The sequence below is a fragment of the Hyperoodon ampullatus genome (assembly GCF_949752795.1).
Source record: "Hyperoodon ampullatus genome assembly, chromosome: 3".
Taxonomy (NCBI): Eukaryota; Metazoa; Chordata; class Mammalia; order Artiodactyla; family Ziphiidae; genus Hyperoodon; species Hyperoodon ampullatus.
The window spans coordinates 66,275,046-66,293,035 of NC_136916.1; the positions used below are offsets into that span (position 1 = coordinate 66,275,046).

The window sequence follows — 17,990 nt, forward strand, 5'->3', positions numbered from 1 at the left end:
CTAGTGAGACACTTGAGAAGTGAGAACAACCTGCACACACAGGGAGGGGAGAAAGAGCAGGTTGGGAGGGGGGCAGGCAAGCGAGCTCATTTAGGAGTTGTGACCCCCACCAAGAAACTCAGTTGAGGCAATGGGAGCCCTTGAAATGAAAAAAATTATCTTCCCTTTTTCTTCTGGACATATAAAATGAAACATAGTGGTCATAAAATCCCTTGGAGACTTTTCAGCAAGGGAGACAGTGACCAGGCTCAGCAGCCCGGTTGGGGACACACTGATTGGAGGAGGGTGGAGCCAGAGCTGGGCCTGGGCCTTAGCAAGGCTGTGATGATGGGGTCTGGGGCAGGTGACTTGGAGGGCAGAATGGCCAGCATTCGTGACTGCTTGTGGGGGATGAGAAGGGAGCCAAGATTCATTCACGTTCATGGCTGGGTGGATGGTGGTGCCCGGGCTGGGAATCCAGGAGGAGGCGCAGGCTGCGGGCAAGATATCATGCTCAGCTTTGGACCTGCTAAGTTCAAGATCCCTGAGGGATGGAGCCCTGGCTCAGTGAGCTGCGTCTGGGAGTTGTCAGCAAGGAACACTGTATTCTGAGCTCCATTTTGGTGGGGAGATGAGGGAAGGGAAGGTACTAGTTGACAGTCACACAGGCAGGCAGTGTGAGTGCTTCCCTCCTGGGGTCCAGGGCTCCTTCCACTCTATAAAGGCCTCGGGGACACCAGAGAAGGGTTGGGGCTCCCTGGGTTGGTTTTCAAGGCCAACTCGAACCCAAACAAGCCACTCTGGGGTCCTCACTTGGACTAGCAACCAAAGGAACACCTCTGCCAACTGGAAGTCTCAGTGCAGGTGGTTTTTATTATTAAAGCCAAGATTGGAAAATGGCTGCCCCCCCACCCCCCTGACCCTCCCACCCGCCTTCAGATCCATCCCTTTATGTCCTGTGAAGGTGAAAACTAGATTTGTCTTGAAAAGACTCAGAAATGCTCATGCCTAAATGAGAGAATGAGGACAAATGAAATAGGCTCAGATGGTGGTCTGTGTGTGATTGTGTTGGCTCCACCCAGGATTCCTGGAAAAGACGGCTTGGGGGTGGGGCTGGATAGCCCCTGCTCACAGTGCTGTTCCCGAGGGTCCGGGGTGGGCATCAGGAACAAAGGCAACGGAAGAGGCTGAGCTGGCCCCTGCACTCTGCCCTGCTGGAGCTGGGCCACAGGCTGGTTTTTGTAAAAGTGGTTTAAAAAAACCCCAGCCACGAGCACCACCCTCCCCTGAGCAGGGTGAGAGGAGGCGCCAGCTCTGGGCTTTGAGGTCTGAGGCGTGTGGCCTCCTGGCCTGGCGTCACCTCCCTGGAGGCAGGCAGCACCCTGAGGGAGGCCAGGAGGGCTCCTGGGCCCCTTGTGTGGCCCCGGTAGCCTCCAGGGCCCTGGGAGAGCGTGAGATGGCTGTCTGCCCTGCTCCCTCCCAGCCTGCCCGGAGGCTCTAGGCTTCAGGGACCCTGTGCAACTTTTGCTCTTTGGATTCCAAAGATCTGAACTTCTCCTCCAGCACAGGTGCAGCAGGCTGGAAATGGATGACAGGCTTGATCTGAAAGACAGTGAAGCCCTCCTGGTTCTTCTGGTTGAACAGACTTACCCTGTGCTCCAGCTCGGGGCTGGTTTGGGCCAAGCCCGCTGTGCTGGGCCGGGCAAGGGAGGCTGGGTCCAAGGCCCTCCGGGATGGGCAGGGGTCCTCTGACAGGGAGGACAACAGGTCCTGGACTGTGGCCTCTGCCGTCTCCTGCTGAGGTGGTGGCGGCAGTGGCAGGGGGGAGGGGCTAGGCTCAGAGGACGGCTCCTCGCGGGCAGTGCTGCAGTCCGTGGAGGAGCCCAGCATGTGGCTGCTGTCACTCTGGGCCTGGGTGACGGAGCCGCGAGTGGAGTGGGAGGCGCTCTCAGAGGTGGCGCTGGCGCAGGGACCATCGCTGCCAAGCTTCAGGGGCACATCGACAGAAAAGAGGTCAGAGGAGATGGGCTGGTGAACGTCTATGGCCGCCGTGGTGACCACGCACACAGCTGGCTCTGGGGCACCGCTGTCTGCAAGGAAGGAGGGGATGCAGGTCACACTCCGCCCGTGCCACACCTCTGCGTGCCCTGATGGGGGCGGGTCTAGGAATGGGGCTGGACGGTGGGCAGTGAGTGTGAATGGGCTTTGCTGGGAGAGGTCTTGGTAGGCGGTCCAGTTCTCCAATATTCACTGACCTCCCTGAGGGAGGATTATGCCTCCCCGTCTTGCTGAACTCGAGTGCGGACACGTGGCGTGCCTTGGCCAATCATCTGTAAGAACTGACCAGTGGCATTTCCCAGAGAAGCTATGTAAACCAGACGTGCTTTGCTCTGGCAGTCAACACTGTTCTGGAAGGGGTGACAGCTGTTCTGCCTGCTGGGTGCTAGAGTAAAGGTGACAGCCTGGGCACAGAGCCCCTGGCCAGTGTGCCATGGGCCTTTGTTGATTTATTTAAACCACACAGATGTGGGGTTATTGCCACTGTGGCATAACCTAGCCCATCCTAACTCAGAAAGCATGGTGTGCCACGATAAGGAATTTGAATTTCATGGTCAGAGGCAGGTCAAAGTTTTTTTTTTTTTTTTTTTTTTTTTTTGCGGTACGCGGGCCTCTCACTGTTGTGGCCTCTCCCGTTGCGGAGCACAGGCTCTGGATGCGCAGGCTCAGCGGCCATGGCTCACGGGCCCAGCCGCTCCGCGGCATATGGGATCCTCCCAGACCGGGGCACGAACCCGTATCCCCTGCATCAGCAGGCGGACTCTCAACCACTGCGCCACCAGGGAGGCCCGGGTCAAAGTTTTAAATGGGTCCAGTGTGATAGTGACATGACCAGAGCTGTGCCTTCAGAAGACTGATTAATCTCTATATGATGCATTGTAGGGGGAGGGTGAAGGACACCTCAAAATGTCTTCTCTAAGTGAGAAGTATCAAGGGGCTGAATCATAGTGGGTGTAGTGTGGTCAAGGTTTCTCTCTAAAGTGGTGGGGAGAGTGTACTGGGAGATGGTGGTCTTTGAGATCAGCAGGTTAGATAAGGCTTTGGAAGAGGAGGCAGAAGAGGGAGTCTAGCCTTACAACGGAGTTTACCAGGATTTAAGGGCTGTGAAGCCCAAACTACAAGATTCAAGACATTGGCTAAGGAGAAACAAGACATTGAAGGACTGAGTATTATTTTTAAACTCACTCAACCCTTCCCATAAGTGAAAACCACTAGGTCCCCTAAGACTTTCTGAAGTGCAAGAATGAAACATCAGTCAAGCAAGGACATGCCCAATGCCTGTTGCTTCTCAAGCCCAATTACGCTGCTATCTCACCCCCATCATGCTCATCCTGAAAGGTTCTCAGGTTGGGAGGCGCTGAGGTCACTTAGCTGTCTAGATTCCAGCCCCCTTCCATTCCAGAGTCCCCCATGCAGCTCTCTTTGGCGATCCCAGAGCACTCCCACCGCAACACCCACAGCTCTAGCGCTAGAGTTTGCTGGGAGCCTTGAACCCTGCCTGCAGTTATGGTTCACAGGTGCTGGGAGGTGGACAGCCAGGTCGAGTTGTCCCTAGCCTGGATGTTAGGGGTTGCCAGGGTCACCTCTGGCACAGGGCCACACAGAAGTTCTGGTACATGCAGAACAGCCGCCGACACAAGACTTACCACTGCTGGGCCCATTGTAGTACTGGCTGATGTAGCTGTTCATGTCATCTTTCACTGCAGCTTCTATGGAGGTGGGGACAGAGAAGGGTGAGTGTGATGGTGAGCCAGAGAGTCCAAGAGGCAGGGGCTGTGGCCAGTTCACGCTCCTCCCCCAGTACTCCTGCCCCTACCCCCATTACCACGAGGGGAGACAGGCGCTTGTCTCCCACAAGCTCCCTGATGCTTTGATCCTCCGTGGGGGACCGCATGTCTCATCTGCCCCAGGGCTGGGCTGGACTGGGTATCAGGGAGCATCTCCAGCTTGCTGTGTGGTATGAACAGGCCCTTTCCTTCTCTGTCCTCAGTTTCCCCCTCTTTGAGATAAGGGGTGTGGAAATAGTTCCTCAGGGCTTTCCCTGCCTGGATGTCCTGAGTCTCTGAATCCACCTGAGGTTCTCAGGGTCACCGGGAATGCTGTCCTCAGTGCAAAAGCCTCAAAGCCCCATTTGCAGCCACACACAGCCAGGTGCAGAGGCTGATCATCGGCAACAGCCCCCTCGGTCTTCCACGCTGTACAGGAATGGACATGGGCGCTGGGCATGCCCACCCCCTACACTGTTCCCAGCACATGATGGGTGCTCAGTAAACAGTTATTGAATGAATAACAAATGAGAAGGTGTAAAGTTGTCCAGGTCAAGAGAGATGGCAAGGGAACAGGGTCTCAAAGAAATGTTGATTCATTGTCCTGAAGGGGTGGGGAAGGAATGGAGAGAGGAGAGGTGAGAACTTCACAGAGAGGCCCGACCATAGAGGAAAAGCAGATGACAGGAGACCCCAAAAGCCATCCTAAGGAGCTTAGCCTTGCCCCAAGTGCAGTGAGGAGCCACTGGAAAGTGTGAACGTGGTCAGGTGTGAGTCACTCCCAAGGTTGCGGGGAGAGTGGCTGGGAAGGTGTCAGACTTTAAGACAGGAGAACAGAGACCACAGTGCCCGGGTGAGGAAGACAGGCCCTGAGGGAGGCTGGGTGGTGCCTGATGATGGGGCAGAAGGGAAGGACTGGGGTCCACACCCCAAGAAGCCATGGTGTGCAGGTGACTGGGCCTGATACTTTCTGTGGCCACCTTCCTGGGCACACCTGAGATGGCTGCAGAAGCCAGTCTGCCCTGACACTGGGAGACTAGGTGGCAGCAACACACAGCAACCTGGCTCTTAAAAGCTTTTTCGGCCTCTTTTGATCGTTAAATGCCTGTGGTCATTTCATTTTTTTTTTAATGAAAAAATGTGTGTTTTTCACTAATGTCTGAGCTGAGGGAGGGGCCCCAGGCTGGCTCCAGGCCCTGCTTCAGGATCAACCAGCAACACTCCCTCAGAATCAGACAGCAACACTCTTCTCCATGGTCCTTCATAATTTATGTTGTAAATGCTGTCTAGCCCTGCAGGCCACCCTGGGTAGTGGGAGGTGGGAGGTTCTGGTCACTTCTCTTGGTTTTATCCTGAGGCCATGGCAGCAGGCACCTGTGATGGGGCTGTAGAGGGCCATGTGACGTGGGCAGGACAATGAACTCAGCTAAAGTATCCACGGACCCACGAATCCCAAAGGGGCCACTCTCAGGAGGTGGCCTGGAGTGAATGAGAAAAACCCAGAGCCTGGGCTCTTGTGCCGGTGCTGCCACTGGCCCACCATGGGAACCTGGGCAGGTCACAGCCCCTCTCTGGGCCTCAGTTTCTTTATCTGTACCACGAGGGGGCCGGCGGGGCTCTTAGAGATTGCGACAGCTGGCTCCCGACCCCTCTGCCAGCCCTGAAGTTCCAAGAGGTGAGAGTCAGAGCAGAGTGGGAAGGGACTGGAGGCATCTGAGCTGCGTCCCGAACCCCCAGTGTGGAAATCACCTCAACCCCTGCCTGACGGGGGGCTCTCCCCACCACGGCCTGCGCACCTCAGGGAAGGGGACTCCTACCTCTTTGTTGAGCAGCTCTAATAATCAGGTTCATCTGTGCTCAACAGGGTCAGTGTGCCTGACCCTCTACCTCCAGGGAGCACAGTCAGGGCCTCCTAGGGACGTCCGCTCCTTGGTCAGGCAGCCAGTCTCCGTCTCCTCAGGAAGAGCCTGCTATGTGAAGCCTTGCAGATCCTGCCCCCACAGGTACCAAGGCTAAGCCCATTTCTGCTCACAGTCTGTACGACAGAACTTCCAGCACTTGAAAAGCCCTCACATCCCTCCTGAGAAGTCTCTTCTCCTGAGAAACCCCTGTCCGTTTTTCACCCCTCCTCCGTTTCCCAGCCTCTCCACTCTGAAGGTTTCACTGTGGGCTCTAGATGAGACCAAGATGGGGGGAGGAGTAGGGAGGAGGGAGCTAGTGTTTACTGGGCCCTTCAAAGCTCCAGACTGCAGGTTCGGCACTTCACACACCGACCTCCTTTAATCCTCACTGCTGTCCTGCAAGGCTGGGATTGTTTAACAGATGGGTCCTTCCCAAGATCCGGCGTGATCATTCCCCTAATGCAGCCTAACCTCCTCCAAGTGGGTTTAGCAACTGCCCTACTCTGCTGACTCACGAGCTCATGGCCAACATCAATGCCCAGGTCTTCTCTGCAGGAGCTGGGGCCAGGCCAGCCAGGCCTTTGCCATGCTGTGGCTGTGTAACCCCCCACAGAGGGCTTCATGTTTATCATCTCAGGCAAATGTCGGCTTGCTGGTTTCAGCCCAGAGCCTGCTGAAAGCATTCTGAATCTTGATTCAGTCTACTAAGGTATTCTCTCTCTCTCTCCTGTCTCAGTGTTGACTATTTGAGGATGCTCACATCTTCATCCAAGCCTAGGCCAGGTAAAATAACCTAGGCCAGGTGACCTTCAGCCCAGATATCTCTCCTGAGCTTTTGACTTGTCTGGCCAACTGGACAGCTTCACCTGGATGACCTCCAGCTACCTCTGACTCAACATGTCCAAAATAGAACTCAGTTTCTCCCTCCACCTCCATCTTGGTGAATGGTTCCCTTGCCCACCCAGGCTGGGACCCTGGTCACTTCTCCATGCTTCTTCTCCATCCTTACCAACAACACAACTGCTGCTGAATCTAACCAGTTGAGGGACCCCAGATACCCTCTGCTATGGCCCATAGTCCAGCCTTAGGTCAGACCTCTTGCTTTCCCCTTTGGACTCTCGTCATGCCTGTGGGATTAATGAATGGGATTGCTCACTCCATGGACACGCCTGACACAGAACCTAGGTCTCCAGGCAGCCACTGCAGGCCTGTCCAGTCTGTATTTGCTTCCTCTGCTCCAAACACAGGGGCCTCAGAGTGAACTTTAAGACAAGTCAGAGCAAGGCCTGCCCGGGCTTCCCTAGCAGTGCTGATGCTGCCCGCACCCCCCCACCCCGCCCACCCCTCTCTGCTTCAGGTAGTCCCCCTTCTCCACAACTGACCACTTGGGCTGGAGTTCTGTCCCCATCCACACAGGGGCCCAAGAGCCTTAGAGGGCAGGGGCCACATTTTACTCAGAGTCTCCCCAGCACTTAGCATGGGGCTTGGCATATACCAGCCGCCAATAAATAGGATGACTGAACAGTGCCTATGGCTGGGTCAGGGACATGCAAGACCTCCCAGGGCCATTCCCCTCCCACTCTGAGATGCTCTTTGCACCCTGCAGCACACAGCCTTGCTCTCAGTCCCTGGTACTTCCTGCCCAGAGACTAGTGACTACCGGGTGTCTGGGAGCTTGTGGGGAGAGAAGAAAAGCAGGCACAGATGCTTGTGGCCGGGAAGAGGCCATCAGTCAGCCTCAACATGGGACTACCCACCTTCCATTTAAGAATAACCCCCTGCCCCACAGTTTGTTTTGATTTGGCATCAAGGAGCCCTAGGGCCATGTAGGAACTGCCTCACAGGGAGACTGGGTTGGCTGACCCTGGAGGGGTAGGAAAGAAGGGTTGGTACAAACATAGACTCCAGGACAAAAGAGCCCAGGTGCCAACCTCAGCTCTGCAGACGTTTGCTGTGTAGTCTTAGGCAAATCCCTAGCCACTCTGAGCTTCCGCTTCCTCACCTGTAAAATGGGAATAAGAAATATCTACATGCTGGTGAGCTGTATGTTTCACTGAGATAATGAAGGTCAAGTCTAACCTGGGGCTGTCCCTCACCTCCCTGAAACCCCGGCCCATGGTGCTCCCTGCCAGCCCCAAAGTCTTGGGTCGTTTCTGTGGCAGCTGCTCTCAGCTGCCCGGCACCTTTCTTCCTAGGGTGTGAACATTCTGCGAAGCCATCCTGACTAATCCTCCTAAAGCCGGTTGGGTGCTGTGGTGGCGATGTTCATTATGTGGGGTTTGCTCCTTGGGCCGGGCCCCAACCTGCCAAGCGAGGCAGAGGTGGACCAAAAGGGTGGTGAGTCAGCTGGGCCTCACATAGGTGACAGGACTGGCCAGCCTGGGAGTGGGGGTCAGCACTGCACACCCACACGTCCTATGTAGATCCAGGCCCCAAAGCCCAGATGGAAGCCCTGACTCCTGGTCGGGACTCCCATTCCCAAACTCCAACTTGCTGCTCCACAGCTCAGCAGCCCTCACTGAGGGGGGACACTACTATTCACTGAGCACCTGCTGTGAACCAGGCTGAGGGCAGTGGGTATGACTGACTGTTCAGTTCCTCTCAGTGAAGATGTGCTTCCACTACTATTCTCATTTTGGAAAATTTAGGGTTGAGACACAAGACCAGCTGCATAACTTGTGGGGCCCCTTGTTTATAAAGCATTAAGGTTGGGACTTCCCAGTGGCGCAGTGGTTAAGAATCCGCCTGGCAATGCAGGGGACACGGGTTCAATCCCTGGCCCAGGAAGATCCCACATGCCACAGAGCAACTAAGCCCATGCACCACAACTACTGAAGCCTGCGTGCCTTGAGCCCGTGCTCCGCCACAAAAGAAGCCACCACAATGAGAAGCCCGCACACCACAACCAAGAATAGCCACCGCTTGCCGCAACTAGAGAAAGCCTGTGTGCAGCAACAAAGACCCAATGCAGCCCCCCAAAAATAAATAAATAAACTTATTTTTTTAGTAAAAGCATTAAGGCCCAGAAATAAACCTACCCATGTATGGTCAACTAGTTTACAAACAAGGAGCTAAGAATACACAATGAGCAAAGGACAGTCTCTTCAATAAGTGGTCCTGGGGAAACTGGACCACTCTCTTGCACCATAAAAAAAAATTTACTCAAAATGGATGAAGACTTGAATGTAGGATAGCCTCATCCACCAGAGGGAAGACAGCAGAAGCAAGAAGAACTATAATCCTGCAGCCTGTGGAACGAAAACCACATTCACAGACACACAAAATGAAAAGGCAAAGGAATGTGTACCAGATGAAGGAACAAGATAAAATCCCAGAAAAACAATGAAATGAAATGGAAATAGGCAACCTTCCAGAAAAAGAATTCGGAATAATGACAGTGAAGATGATCCAGGACCTCAGAAAAAGAATGGAGGCAAAGATCGAGAAGATGCAAGAAATGTTTTAAAAAGACCTAGAAGAATTAAAGAACAAACACCTAGAAGAATTAAAGAACAAACAGAGATGAACAACACAATAACTGCAATGAAAAAATACACTAGAAGGAATCAATAGGAGAATAACTGAGGTAGAAGAACGGATAAGTGAACAGGAAGACAGAATGGTAGAATTCACTGCTGCGTAACAGAATAAAGAAAAAACAATGAAAAGAAATGAAGACAGCCTAAGAGACCTCTGGGACAATATTAAATGCACCAACATTTGCATTATAGGGGTCCCAGAAGGAGAAGAGAGAGAAAAAGGACCCAAGAAAATATTTGAAGAGACTATAGTTGAAAACGTCCCTAACATGGGAAAGGAAATAGCCACCCAAGTCCAGGGAGCACAGAGAGTTCCAGGCAGGATAAACGCAAGGAGAAACATTCCAAGACACATAGTAATCAAATTGACAAAAACTAAAGACAAAGAAACATTATTAAAAGCAACAAGGGAAAAATGACACATAACATAAAAGGGAACTCCCATAAGGTTAACAGCTGATTTCTCAGAAGAAACTCTACAAGCCAGAAGGGAGTGGCATGACATATTTAAAGTGATGAAAGGGAAGAATTACAACCAAGATTACTCTACCTGGCAAGGATCTCATTCAGATTTGACAGAGAAATCAAAGGCTTTACAGACAAGCAAAAGCTAAGAGAATTCATCACCACCAAACCAGCTCTACAACAAATGCTAAAGGAACTTCTCTAAGTGGGAAACACAAGAGAAGAAAAGGACCTACAAAAACAAACCCAAAACAATTAAGAAAATGGTAATAGGAACATACCTATCGATAATTACCTTAAATGTGAATGGATTAAATGCTCCAACCAAAAGATGCATGCTCGCTGAGTGGATACAAAAACAAGACCCATATATATGCTGTCTACAAGAGACCCACTTCAGACCTAGGGACACATAGAGACTGAAAGTGAGGGGATGGACAAAGATATTCCATGCAAATGGAAATCAAAAGAAAGCTGGAGAGGCAATACTCATATCAGATAAAATAGACTTTAAAGTAAAGAATGTTACAAGAGGGGCTTCCCTGGCAGCGCACTGGTTAGGAATCTGCCTGCCAATGTAGAGGACATGGGTTCGAGCCTTGGTCCAGGAAGATCCCACATGCCGGGCAGCAACTAAGCCCGTGTGCCACAACTAGTGAGCCTGCGTTCTGGAGTCCATGAGCCACAGTTACTGAGCGTGCATGCCACAACTACTGAAGCCCACACGCTTAGAGCCTGTGCTCTGCAACAAGAGAAGCCACCGCAATGAGAAGCCTGTGCACCACAACAAAGAGTAGCCCCCACTCGCCACAACTAGAGAAAGCCTGCATGCAGCCATGAAGACCAAACACAGCCAAAAATAAATAAATTAATTAATTAAAAAAGAGTGTTGCAAGAGATTAGGAAGGACACTACATAATGATCAAGGGATCACTCCAAGAAGAAGATATAAAAATTATAAATATATATGCACCCAACATAGGAGCACCTCAATACATAAGGCAAATGCTAACAGCCATGAAAGAGGAAATCAACAGTATAACACAATAATAGTGGGGGACTTTAACACCTCATTTATACCAATGGACAGATCATCCAGACAGAAAATTAATAAGGAAGCACAAGCTTTAAATGACACAGCAGACCAGATAGATTTAATTGATATTTATAGGACATTCCATCCGAAAACAGCAGAATACACTTTCTTCAGTGCACATGGAACATTCTCCAGGATATATCTCATCTTGGGTCACAAATCAAGCCTCAGTAAATTTAAGAAAATTGAAATAATATGAAGCATCTTTTCTGACCACAATGCTATGAGATTAGAAATAAACTACAGGGGAAAAAAACGTAAAAAACACAAACACATAGAAGCTAAGCAATATGTAACTAAATAACCAAGAGATCACTGAAGAAATCAAAGAGGAAATCAAAAAATACCTAGAGACAAATGACAACGAAAAAATGACGATCCAAAACCTATGGGATGCAGCAAAAGCAGTTCTAAGAGGGAAGTTTATAGCAGTACAATCCTAACTCAAGAAACAAGAAAAATCTCAAATAAACAATCTAATCTTACACCTAAAGGAACTAGAGAGAGAAGAACAAACAAAACCCAAAGTTAGCAGAAGGAAAGAAATCATAAAGATCAGAGCAGAAATAAATGAAATAGAAACAAAGAAAACAATAGCAAAGATCCATAAAACTAAAAGCTGGTTCTTTCAGAAGATAAACAAAATTGATAAACCTTTAGCCAGACTCATCAAGAAAAAGAGGGAGAGGACTCAAATCAATAAAATTAGAAATGAAAAAGGAGAAGCTACAATGGACACCACAGAAATACAAAGCATCCTAAGAGACTACTACAGGTAACTCTATGCCAATAAAATGGACAATGTGGAAGAAATGGACAAATGCTTAGAAAGGTATAACCTTCCAAGACTGAACCAGGAAGAAATACAAAATATGAAGAGACCAATCACAAGTAATGAAATTGAAACTGTGATGAAAAATCTTCCAACAAACAAAAGTCCAGGACCAGATGGCTTCACAGGTGAATTCTATCAAACATTTAGAGAAGAGCTAACACGCATCCTTCTCAAACTCTTCGAAAAACTTGCAAAGGAAGGAACACTCCCAAAACTCATTCTACAAAGCTACCATCACCCTGATACCAAAACCAGAGAAAGATACTACAAGAAAAGAAAATTACACACCAATATCACTAAATGAATATAAATGCAAAAATCCTCAACAAAAAACTAGCAAACAGAATCCCAAAACACATTAAAAGGATCATACACCATGATCAAGTGGGATTTATCCCTGGGATGCAAGGATTCTTCAGTATACACAAATCAATCAATGTGATACACCATATTAACAAACTGAAGAATAAAAACCATATGATCATCTCGGTAGATGCAGTAAAAGCTTTTGACAAAATTCAACACCCATGTATGACAAAAACTCTCCAGAAAGTGGGCACAGAGGGAATCTACCTCAACCTAATGAAGGCCATATATAACAAACCCACAGCAAATATCATTCTCAGTGGTGAAAAACTGAAAGCATTTCCTCTAAGATCAAGAATAAGACAAGAATGTCCACTCTCACCACTAGTATTCAACATAGTTTTGGAAGTCCTAGCCATAGCAATCAGAGAAGAAAAAGAAATAAAAAGAATACAAATTGGAAAAGAAGTAAAACTGTCACTGTTTGCAGATGATGTGATACTATACATAGATAATCCTAAAGATGGCACCAGAAAACTACTAGAGCTAATCAATAAATTTGGTAAAGTTGCAGGATACAAAATTAATACACAGAAATCTCTTGCATTCCTATACACCAACAATGAAAGATCAGAAAGAAAAATTAAGGAAACACTCCCATTTACCATTGCAATGAAACCAACCTAAGGAGGTAAAAGACCTATACTCAGAAAACTATAAGACACTGATGAAAGAAATCAAAGATGACACAAACATACGGAGAGACATACCATGTTCTTGGATTGGAAGAATCAATATTGTGAAAATGACTATACTACCCAAAGCAATTTACAGATTCAATGCAATCTGTATCAAATTACCAATGGCATTTTTTACAGAAGTAGAATAAAAAAACCTTAAAATTTGTATGGAGACACAAAAGACCCCAAATAGCCAAAGCAATATTGAGGAAAAAAAACAGAGCTGGAGGAATCAGACTCCCTGACTTCAGACTATACTACAAGGCTACAGTAATCAAGACAATATGGTACTGGCAAAAAACATAAATACAGAATAATGGAACAAGATAGAAACCCCAGAGATAAACCCACGCACCTACGGTCAACTAATCTATGACAAAGGAGGCAAGGATATACAATGGAGAAAAGACAGTCTATTTGATAAGTGGTGCTGGGAAAACTGGACAGCTACATGTAAAAGAATGAAATTAGAACACTCCCTAACACCATACACAAAAATAAACTCAAAATGGATTAAAGACCTAAATGTAAGACCGGACACTATAAAACTCTTAGAGGAAAACATAGGAAGAGCTCCCTTTGACATAAATCACAGCAAGATCTGTTTTGACCCACCTCCTAGAATAATGGAAATATAAACAAAAATAAACAAATGGGACCTAATGAAATTTAAAAGCTTTTGCACGGCAAAGGAAACTATAAACAAAATGAAAAGACAGCCCTCAGAATGGAACAAAATATTTGCAAACGAATCAATGGACAAAGCATTAATCTCCAAAATATATAAACAGCTCATGTAGCTCAGTATTAAAAAAAACAAACAACCCAATCAAAAATGGGCAGAAGACCTAAATAGACATTTCTCCAAAGAAGACATACAGATGGCCAAGAGGCACATGAAAAGCTGCTCAAACATCACTAATTATTAGAGAAATGCAAATCAAACTACAGTGAGGTATCACCTCACACCGGTTAGAAAAGGCATCATCAGAAAATCTACAAACAACAAATGCTGGAGAGGGTGTGGAGAAAAGGGAACCCTCTTGCACTGTTGGTGGGAATGTAAATTGATACAGCCACTATGGAGAACAGTATGGAGGTTCCTTAAAAACTAAAAATAGAATTACCATATGACCCAGAAATCCCACTACTGGGCATATACCCTGAGAAAACCATAATTCAAAAAGACACATGCACCCCAACATTCACTGCAGCACTATTTACAATAGCCAGGTCATGGAAGCAACCTAAATGCCCATCAGCAGATGAACGGATAAAGAAGATGTGGTACATATATACAATGGAATATTACTCAGCCATATAAAGGAAGGAAATTGGGTCAATTGTAGAGATGTGGATGGACTTAGAGACTGTCATACAGTGTGAAGTAAGTCAGAAAGAAAAACAAATATCATATATTAACGCATATATGTGGAATCTAGAAAAATGGTACAGATGAACCAGTTTTCAAGGCAGAAATAGACACACAGATGTAGAGAACAAATGTATGGACACCAAGTGGGGGAAAGTGGGGAGAGAGGGTGGTGGTGGGATGAATTGGGAGATTGAGATTGACACATATACACTAATATGTATAAAATAGATAACTAATAAGAACCTGCTGTATAGAAAATTAAAATCAAATAACAGCCAAAAAAAAAACAAGACTTGAATGTAAAACCTGAAACCATAAAAATCCTAGAAGAAAATATAGGCAGTAGGTAAACTCCTTGACATTGGTCTTGGCAATGCGTTTTTGGATTTGACACTAAAAGCAAAAACAAAAGCAAAAATAACTGGGACTATACCAAATTAAACAGTTTCTGCACAGGAAAGGAAACCATCAACAAAATAAAAGGCAACCTACCCAACGGGAGAAAATATTCACAAATCATATCTGATAAGAGTTAATATCCAAAATATATAAAGAACTCATACAACTCAATAGCAAAAAAACAAACAATCCAATTAAAAATTGGTTCTGAATAGACATATTCCCAAAGAAGACATACGATAGGGCAAAGGTACATGGAAAGGTGCTCAACTTCACTAATCATCAGGGAAATGTAAATCAGAACCACAGTGAGATATCACCTCACACTCGTAGAATGGCTATTATCAAAAGGACAAGAGATAACAAGTGTTGGAAAGAAGATAGATAAAAGGGAACCCAAGTACACTGTTAGTGGGAATCTACATTGGTGTAGCCACTGTGGAAAACAGTATGGCGGCTCCTCAAAAAACTAAGAACTACCATTTGATCCAGCAATTCTACTCCTGGATATATATCTGAAGAAAACAAAAACACTAATTTGAAAAGATACATGCACCCCAATGTACATAGCAGCATTATTTATAATAGCCAAGATATGGAAACAACCTAAGTGTCCATCAATAGATGAATGGGTAAAGAAGATGTGATATATACATATACATACATACACACACATATACATACAATGGAATGTTATTCATCCATAAAAAAGAATGAAATCTTGCCATTTGCAACAACCTGGATGGACCAGAGGGCTTTATGCTTAAGTGAAATAAGTCAGACAAAGACAAGGTATGATCTCACTTTTATATGGAATCTAAAAACAAAACAGGAGGACCTTCAAGACAGCGGAGGCGTAAGAAGTGGAGATCACCTTCCTCCCCACAAATACATCAAAAATACATCTACATGTGGAACAACTCCTACAGAATACCTACTGGACGCTGGCAGAAGACCTCAAACTTCCCAAAATGCAAGATACTCCCCACGTACCTCGGTAGGGCAAAAGAAAAAAGGAAAAATGGAGACAAAAGAATAGGGATGGGACCTGCACCTTGGGGAGGGAGCGGTAAAGGAGGAAAAGTTTCCACACACTAGGAAGCCCCTTCACTGGTGGAAATGGGGGGTAGGCAGGGGGATGCTTCAGAGCCACAGAGGAGAGCACAGCAAGAGAGGTGCAGAGGGCAAAGCAGAGAGATTCCCACACAGAGGATCACTGCCGACCAACACTCACCAGCCTGAGAGGCTTGTCTGCTCACACGCCGGGGTGGGTGAGGGCTGGGAGCTGAGGCTTAGGCTTCAGATGTCAGATCCCAGGGAGTGGACTGGGGTTGGCTGCATGAACACAGCCTGAAGGGGGCTAGTGCGCCACAGCTAGCTGGGAGTGAGTCTGGCAAAAAGTCTGGAACTGCCTAAGAGTCAAGAGACCACTGTTTTGGTGTGTGCGAGGAGAGGAGATTCAGAGCACCGCCTAAATGAGCTTGAGAGATGGTCACGAGCCACGGCTATCAGTGTAGACACCAGAGGCGGGCATGAAACTCTAAGGCTGCTGCTGCAGCCACCAAGAATCCTCTGTGCAAGCACAGGTCACTATCCACACCTCCCCTCCCGGGAGCCTGTGCAGCCCGCCACTGCCAGGGTTCCGGGATCCAGGGACAACTTCTCCGGGAGAACACATGGCGCACCTCAGGCTGTTGCAATGTCACGCCAGCCTCTGCAGCCACAGGCTCACCTTGCATTCCGTACCCCTCCTTCCCCCAAGCCTGAGTGAGCCAGAGCCCCCTAATCAGCCGTTCCTTTTACCCCCTCCTGTCTGGGTGAAGTACAGATGCCAGAGGGCGACCTACATACAGAGGCAGGGCCAAATCCAAAGCTGAACCCCAGGAGCTGTGTGAACGAAGAAGAGAAAGGGAAATTTCTCCATGCAGCCTCAGGAGAAGCAGAGTAAATCTCCACTATCAACTTGATGTACCCTGCGTCTGTGGAATACCTGAAAAGACAAAGAATCATCCCAAAATTGAGACGGTGGACTTTGGGAGCAACTGTAGACTTAGGATTTGCTGTATGTGACAGACTAGTAACTGATATTTATGTTTATCTTAGTATAGTTTTTAGCACTTGTTATCACTGGTGGATTTGTTTATTGGTTTGGTTGCTCTCTTTTCTTTATTACTTAAAAAAATTTTTAATAACTTCATTTTAATTTTTCTTTCATTTTTTCTCGCTTCTCTTCTGAGCTGTGTGGCTGACAGGGTCTTGGTGCTCCGGCCGGGTGTCAGGCCTGAGCCTCTGAGGTGGGAGAGCCAAGTTCAGGACATTGGATCACCAGAGACCTGCCGGCCCCACATAATATCAATCAGTGAGAGCTCTGCCAGATATCTCTGTCTCAATGCTAAGACCCAGCTCCACTCAATGATGAGCGAGCTCCAGTGCTAGACACCCCATCCCAAACAACACGCAAGACAGGAACACAACCCCATCCATTAGCAGAGAGGCTGCCTAAGATCATAATAAGTTCACAGACACCCCAAAACACACCACTAGATGCGGCCCTGCCCACCAGAAAGACAAGATCCAGCCTCGTCCACCAGAACACAGGCACCAGTCCCCTCTAACAGGAAGCCTACACAACCCACTGAACCAAACTTACCCACTGGGGGCAGACACCAAAAACAACAGGAACTACAAACTTGCAGCCTTCAAAAAGGAGACCCCAAACACAGTAAGTTAAGCAAAATGAGAAGATAGAGAAATACGCAGCAGATGAAGGAGAAAAGTAAAAACCCACGAGACCAAACAAATGAACAGGAAATAGGCAGTCTACCTGAAAAAGAATACAGAGTAATGATAGTAAAGATGATCCAAAATCTTGGAAACAGAATGGAGAAAATATAAGAAACATTTAACAAGGACCTAGAAGAACTAAAGAGCAAAAAACCAATGGTGAACAACAATAAATGAAATTAAAAATTCTCTAGAAGGAATCAATAGCAGAATAATGGAGGCAGAAGAAAGGATAAGTGAACTGGAAGATAAAATAGTGGAAATAACTACTGCAGAGCAGAATAAAGAAAAAAGAATGAAAAGAACTGTGGACAGTCTCAGAGACCTCTGGGACAACATTAAACGCACCAACATTGGAATTATAGGGGTCCCAGAAGAAGAAGAGAAAAAGAAAGGGATTGAGAAAATACTTGAAGAGATTATAGTTGAAAACTTCCCTAATATGGGAAAGGAAATAGTCAATCAAGTCTAGGAAGCACAGAGAGTCCCATACAGGATAAATCCAAGGAGAAACATGCCAAGACACATAGTAATCAAACTATCAAAAAATTACATACAAAGAAAAAATATTAAAAGCAGCAAGGGAAAAGCAACAAATAACATACAAGGGAATCCCCATAAGGTTAACAGCTGATCTTTCAGCAGAAACTCTGCAAGCCAGAAGGCAGTGGCAGAACATATTTAAAGTGATGAAAGGGAAAAACCTACAACCAAGATTACTCTACACAGCAAGGATCTCATTCAGAT

The 17,990-nt window shown here is 47.2% G+C and overlaps 1 protein-coding gene across 1 annotated transcript in view; it reads right to left on the reverse strand.

Moving 5' to 3' along the window:
• Nucleotides 1-1,476: 1,476 nt before the first annotated feature.
• Nucleotides 1,477-17,990, reverse strand: part of TMEM266 (transmembrane protein 266) — a gene marked incomplete at both ends in the record, with an annotated part of 84,812 nt that continues 68,298 nt past the window's right edge. Inside the window, 2 exons of the mRNA XM_079700585.1 lie at nucleotides 1,477-2,069; nucleotides 3,684-3,746. Of these exons, the coding sequence (XP_079556711.1) occupies nucleotides 1,477-2,069; nucleotides 3,684-3,746 (656 nt within the window). The remainder of the gene's footprint in view (nucleotides 2,070-3,683; nucleotides 3,747-17,990) is intronic.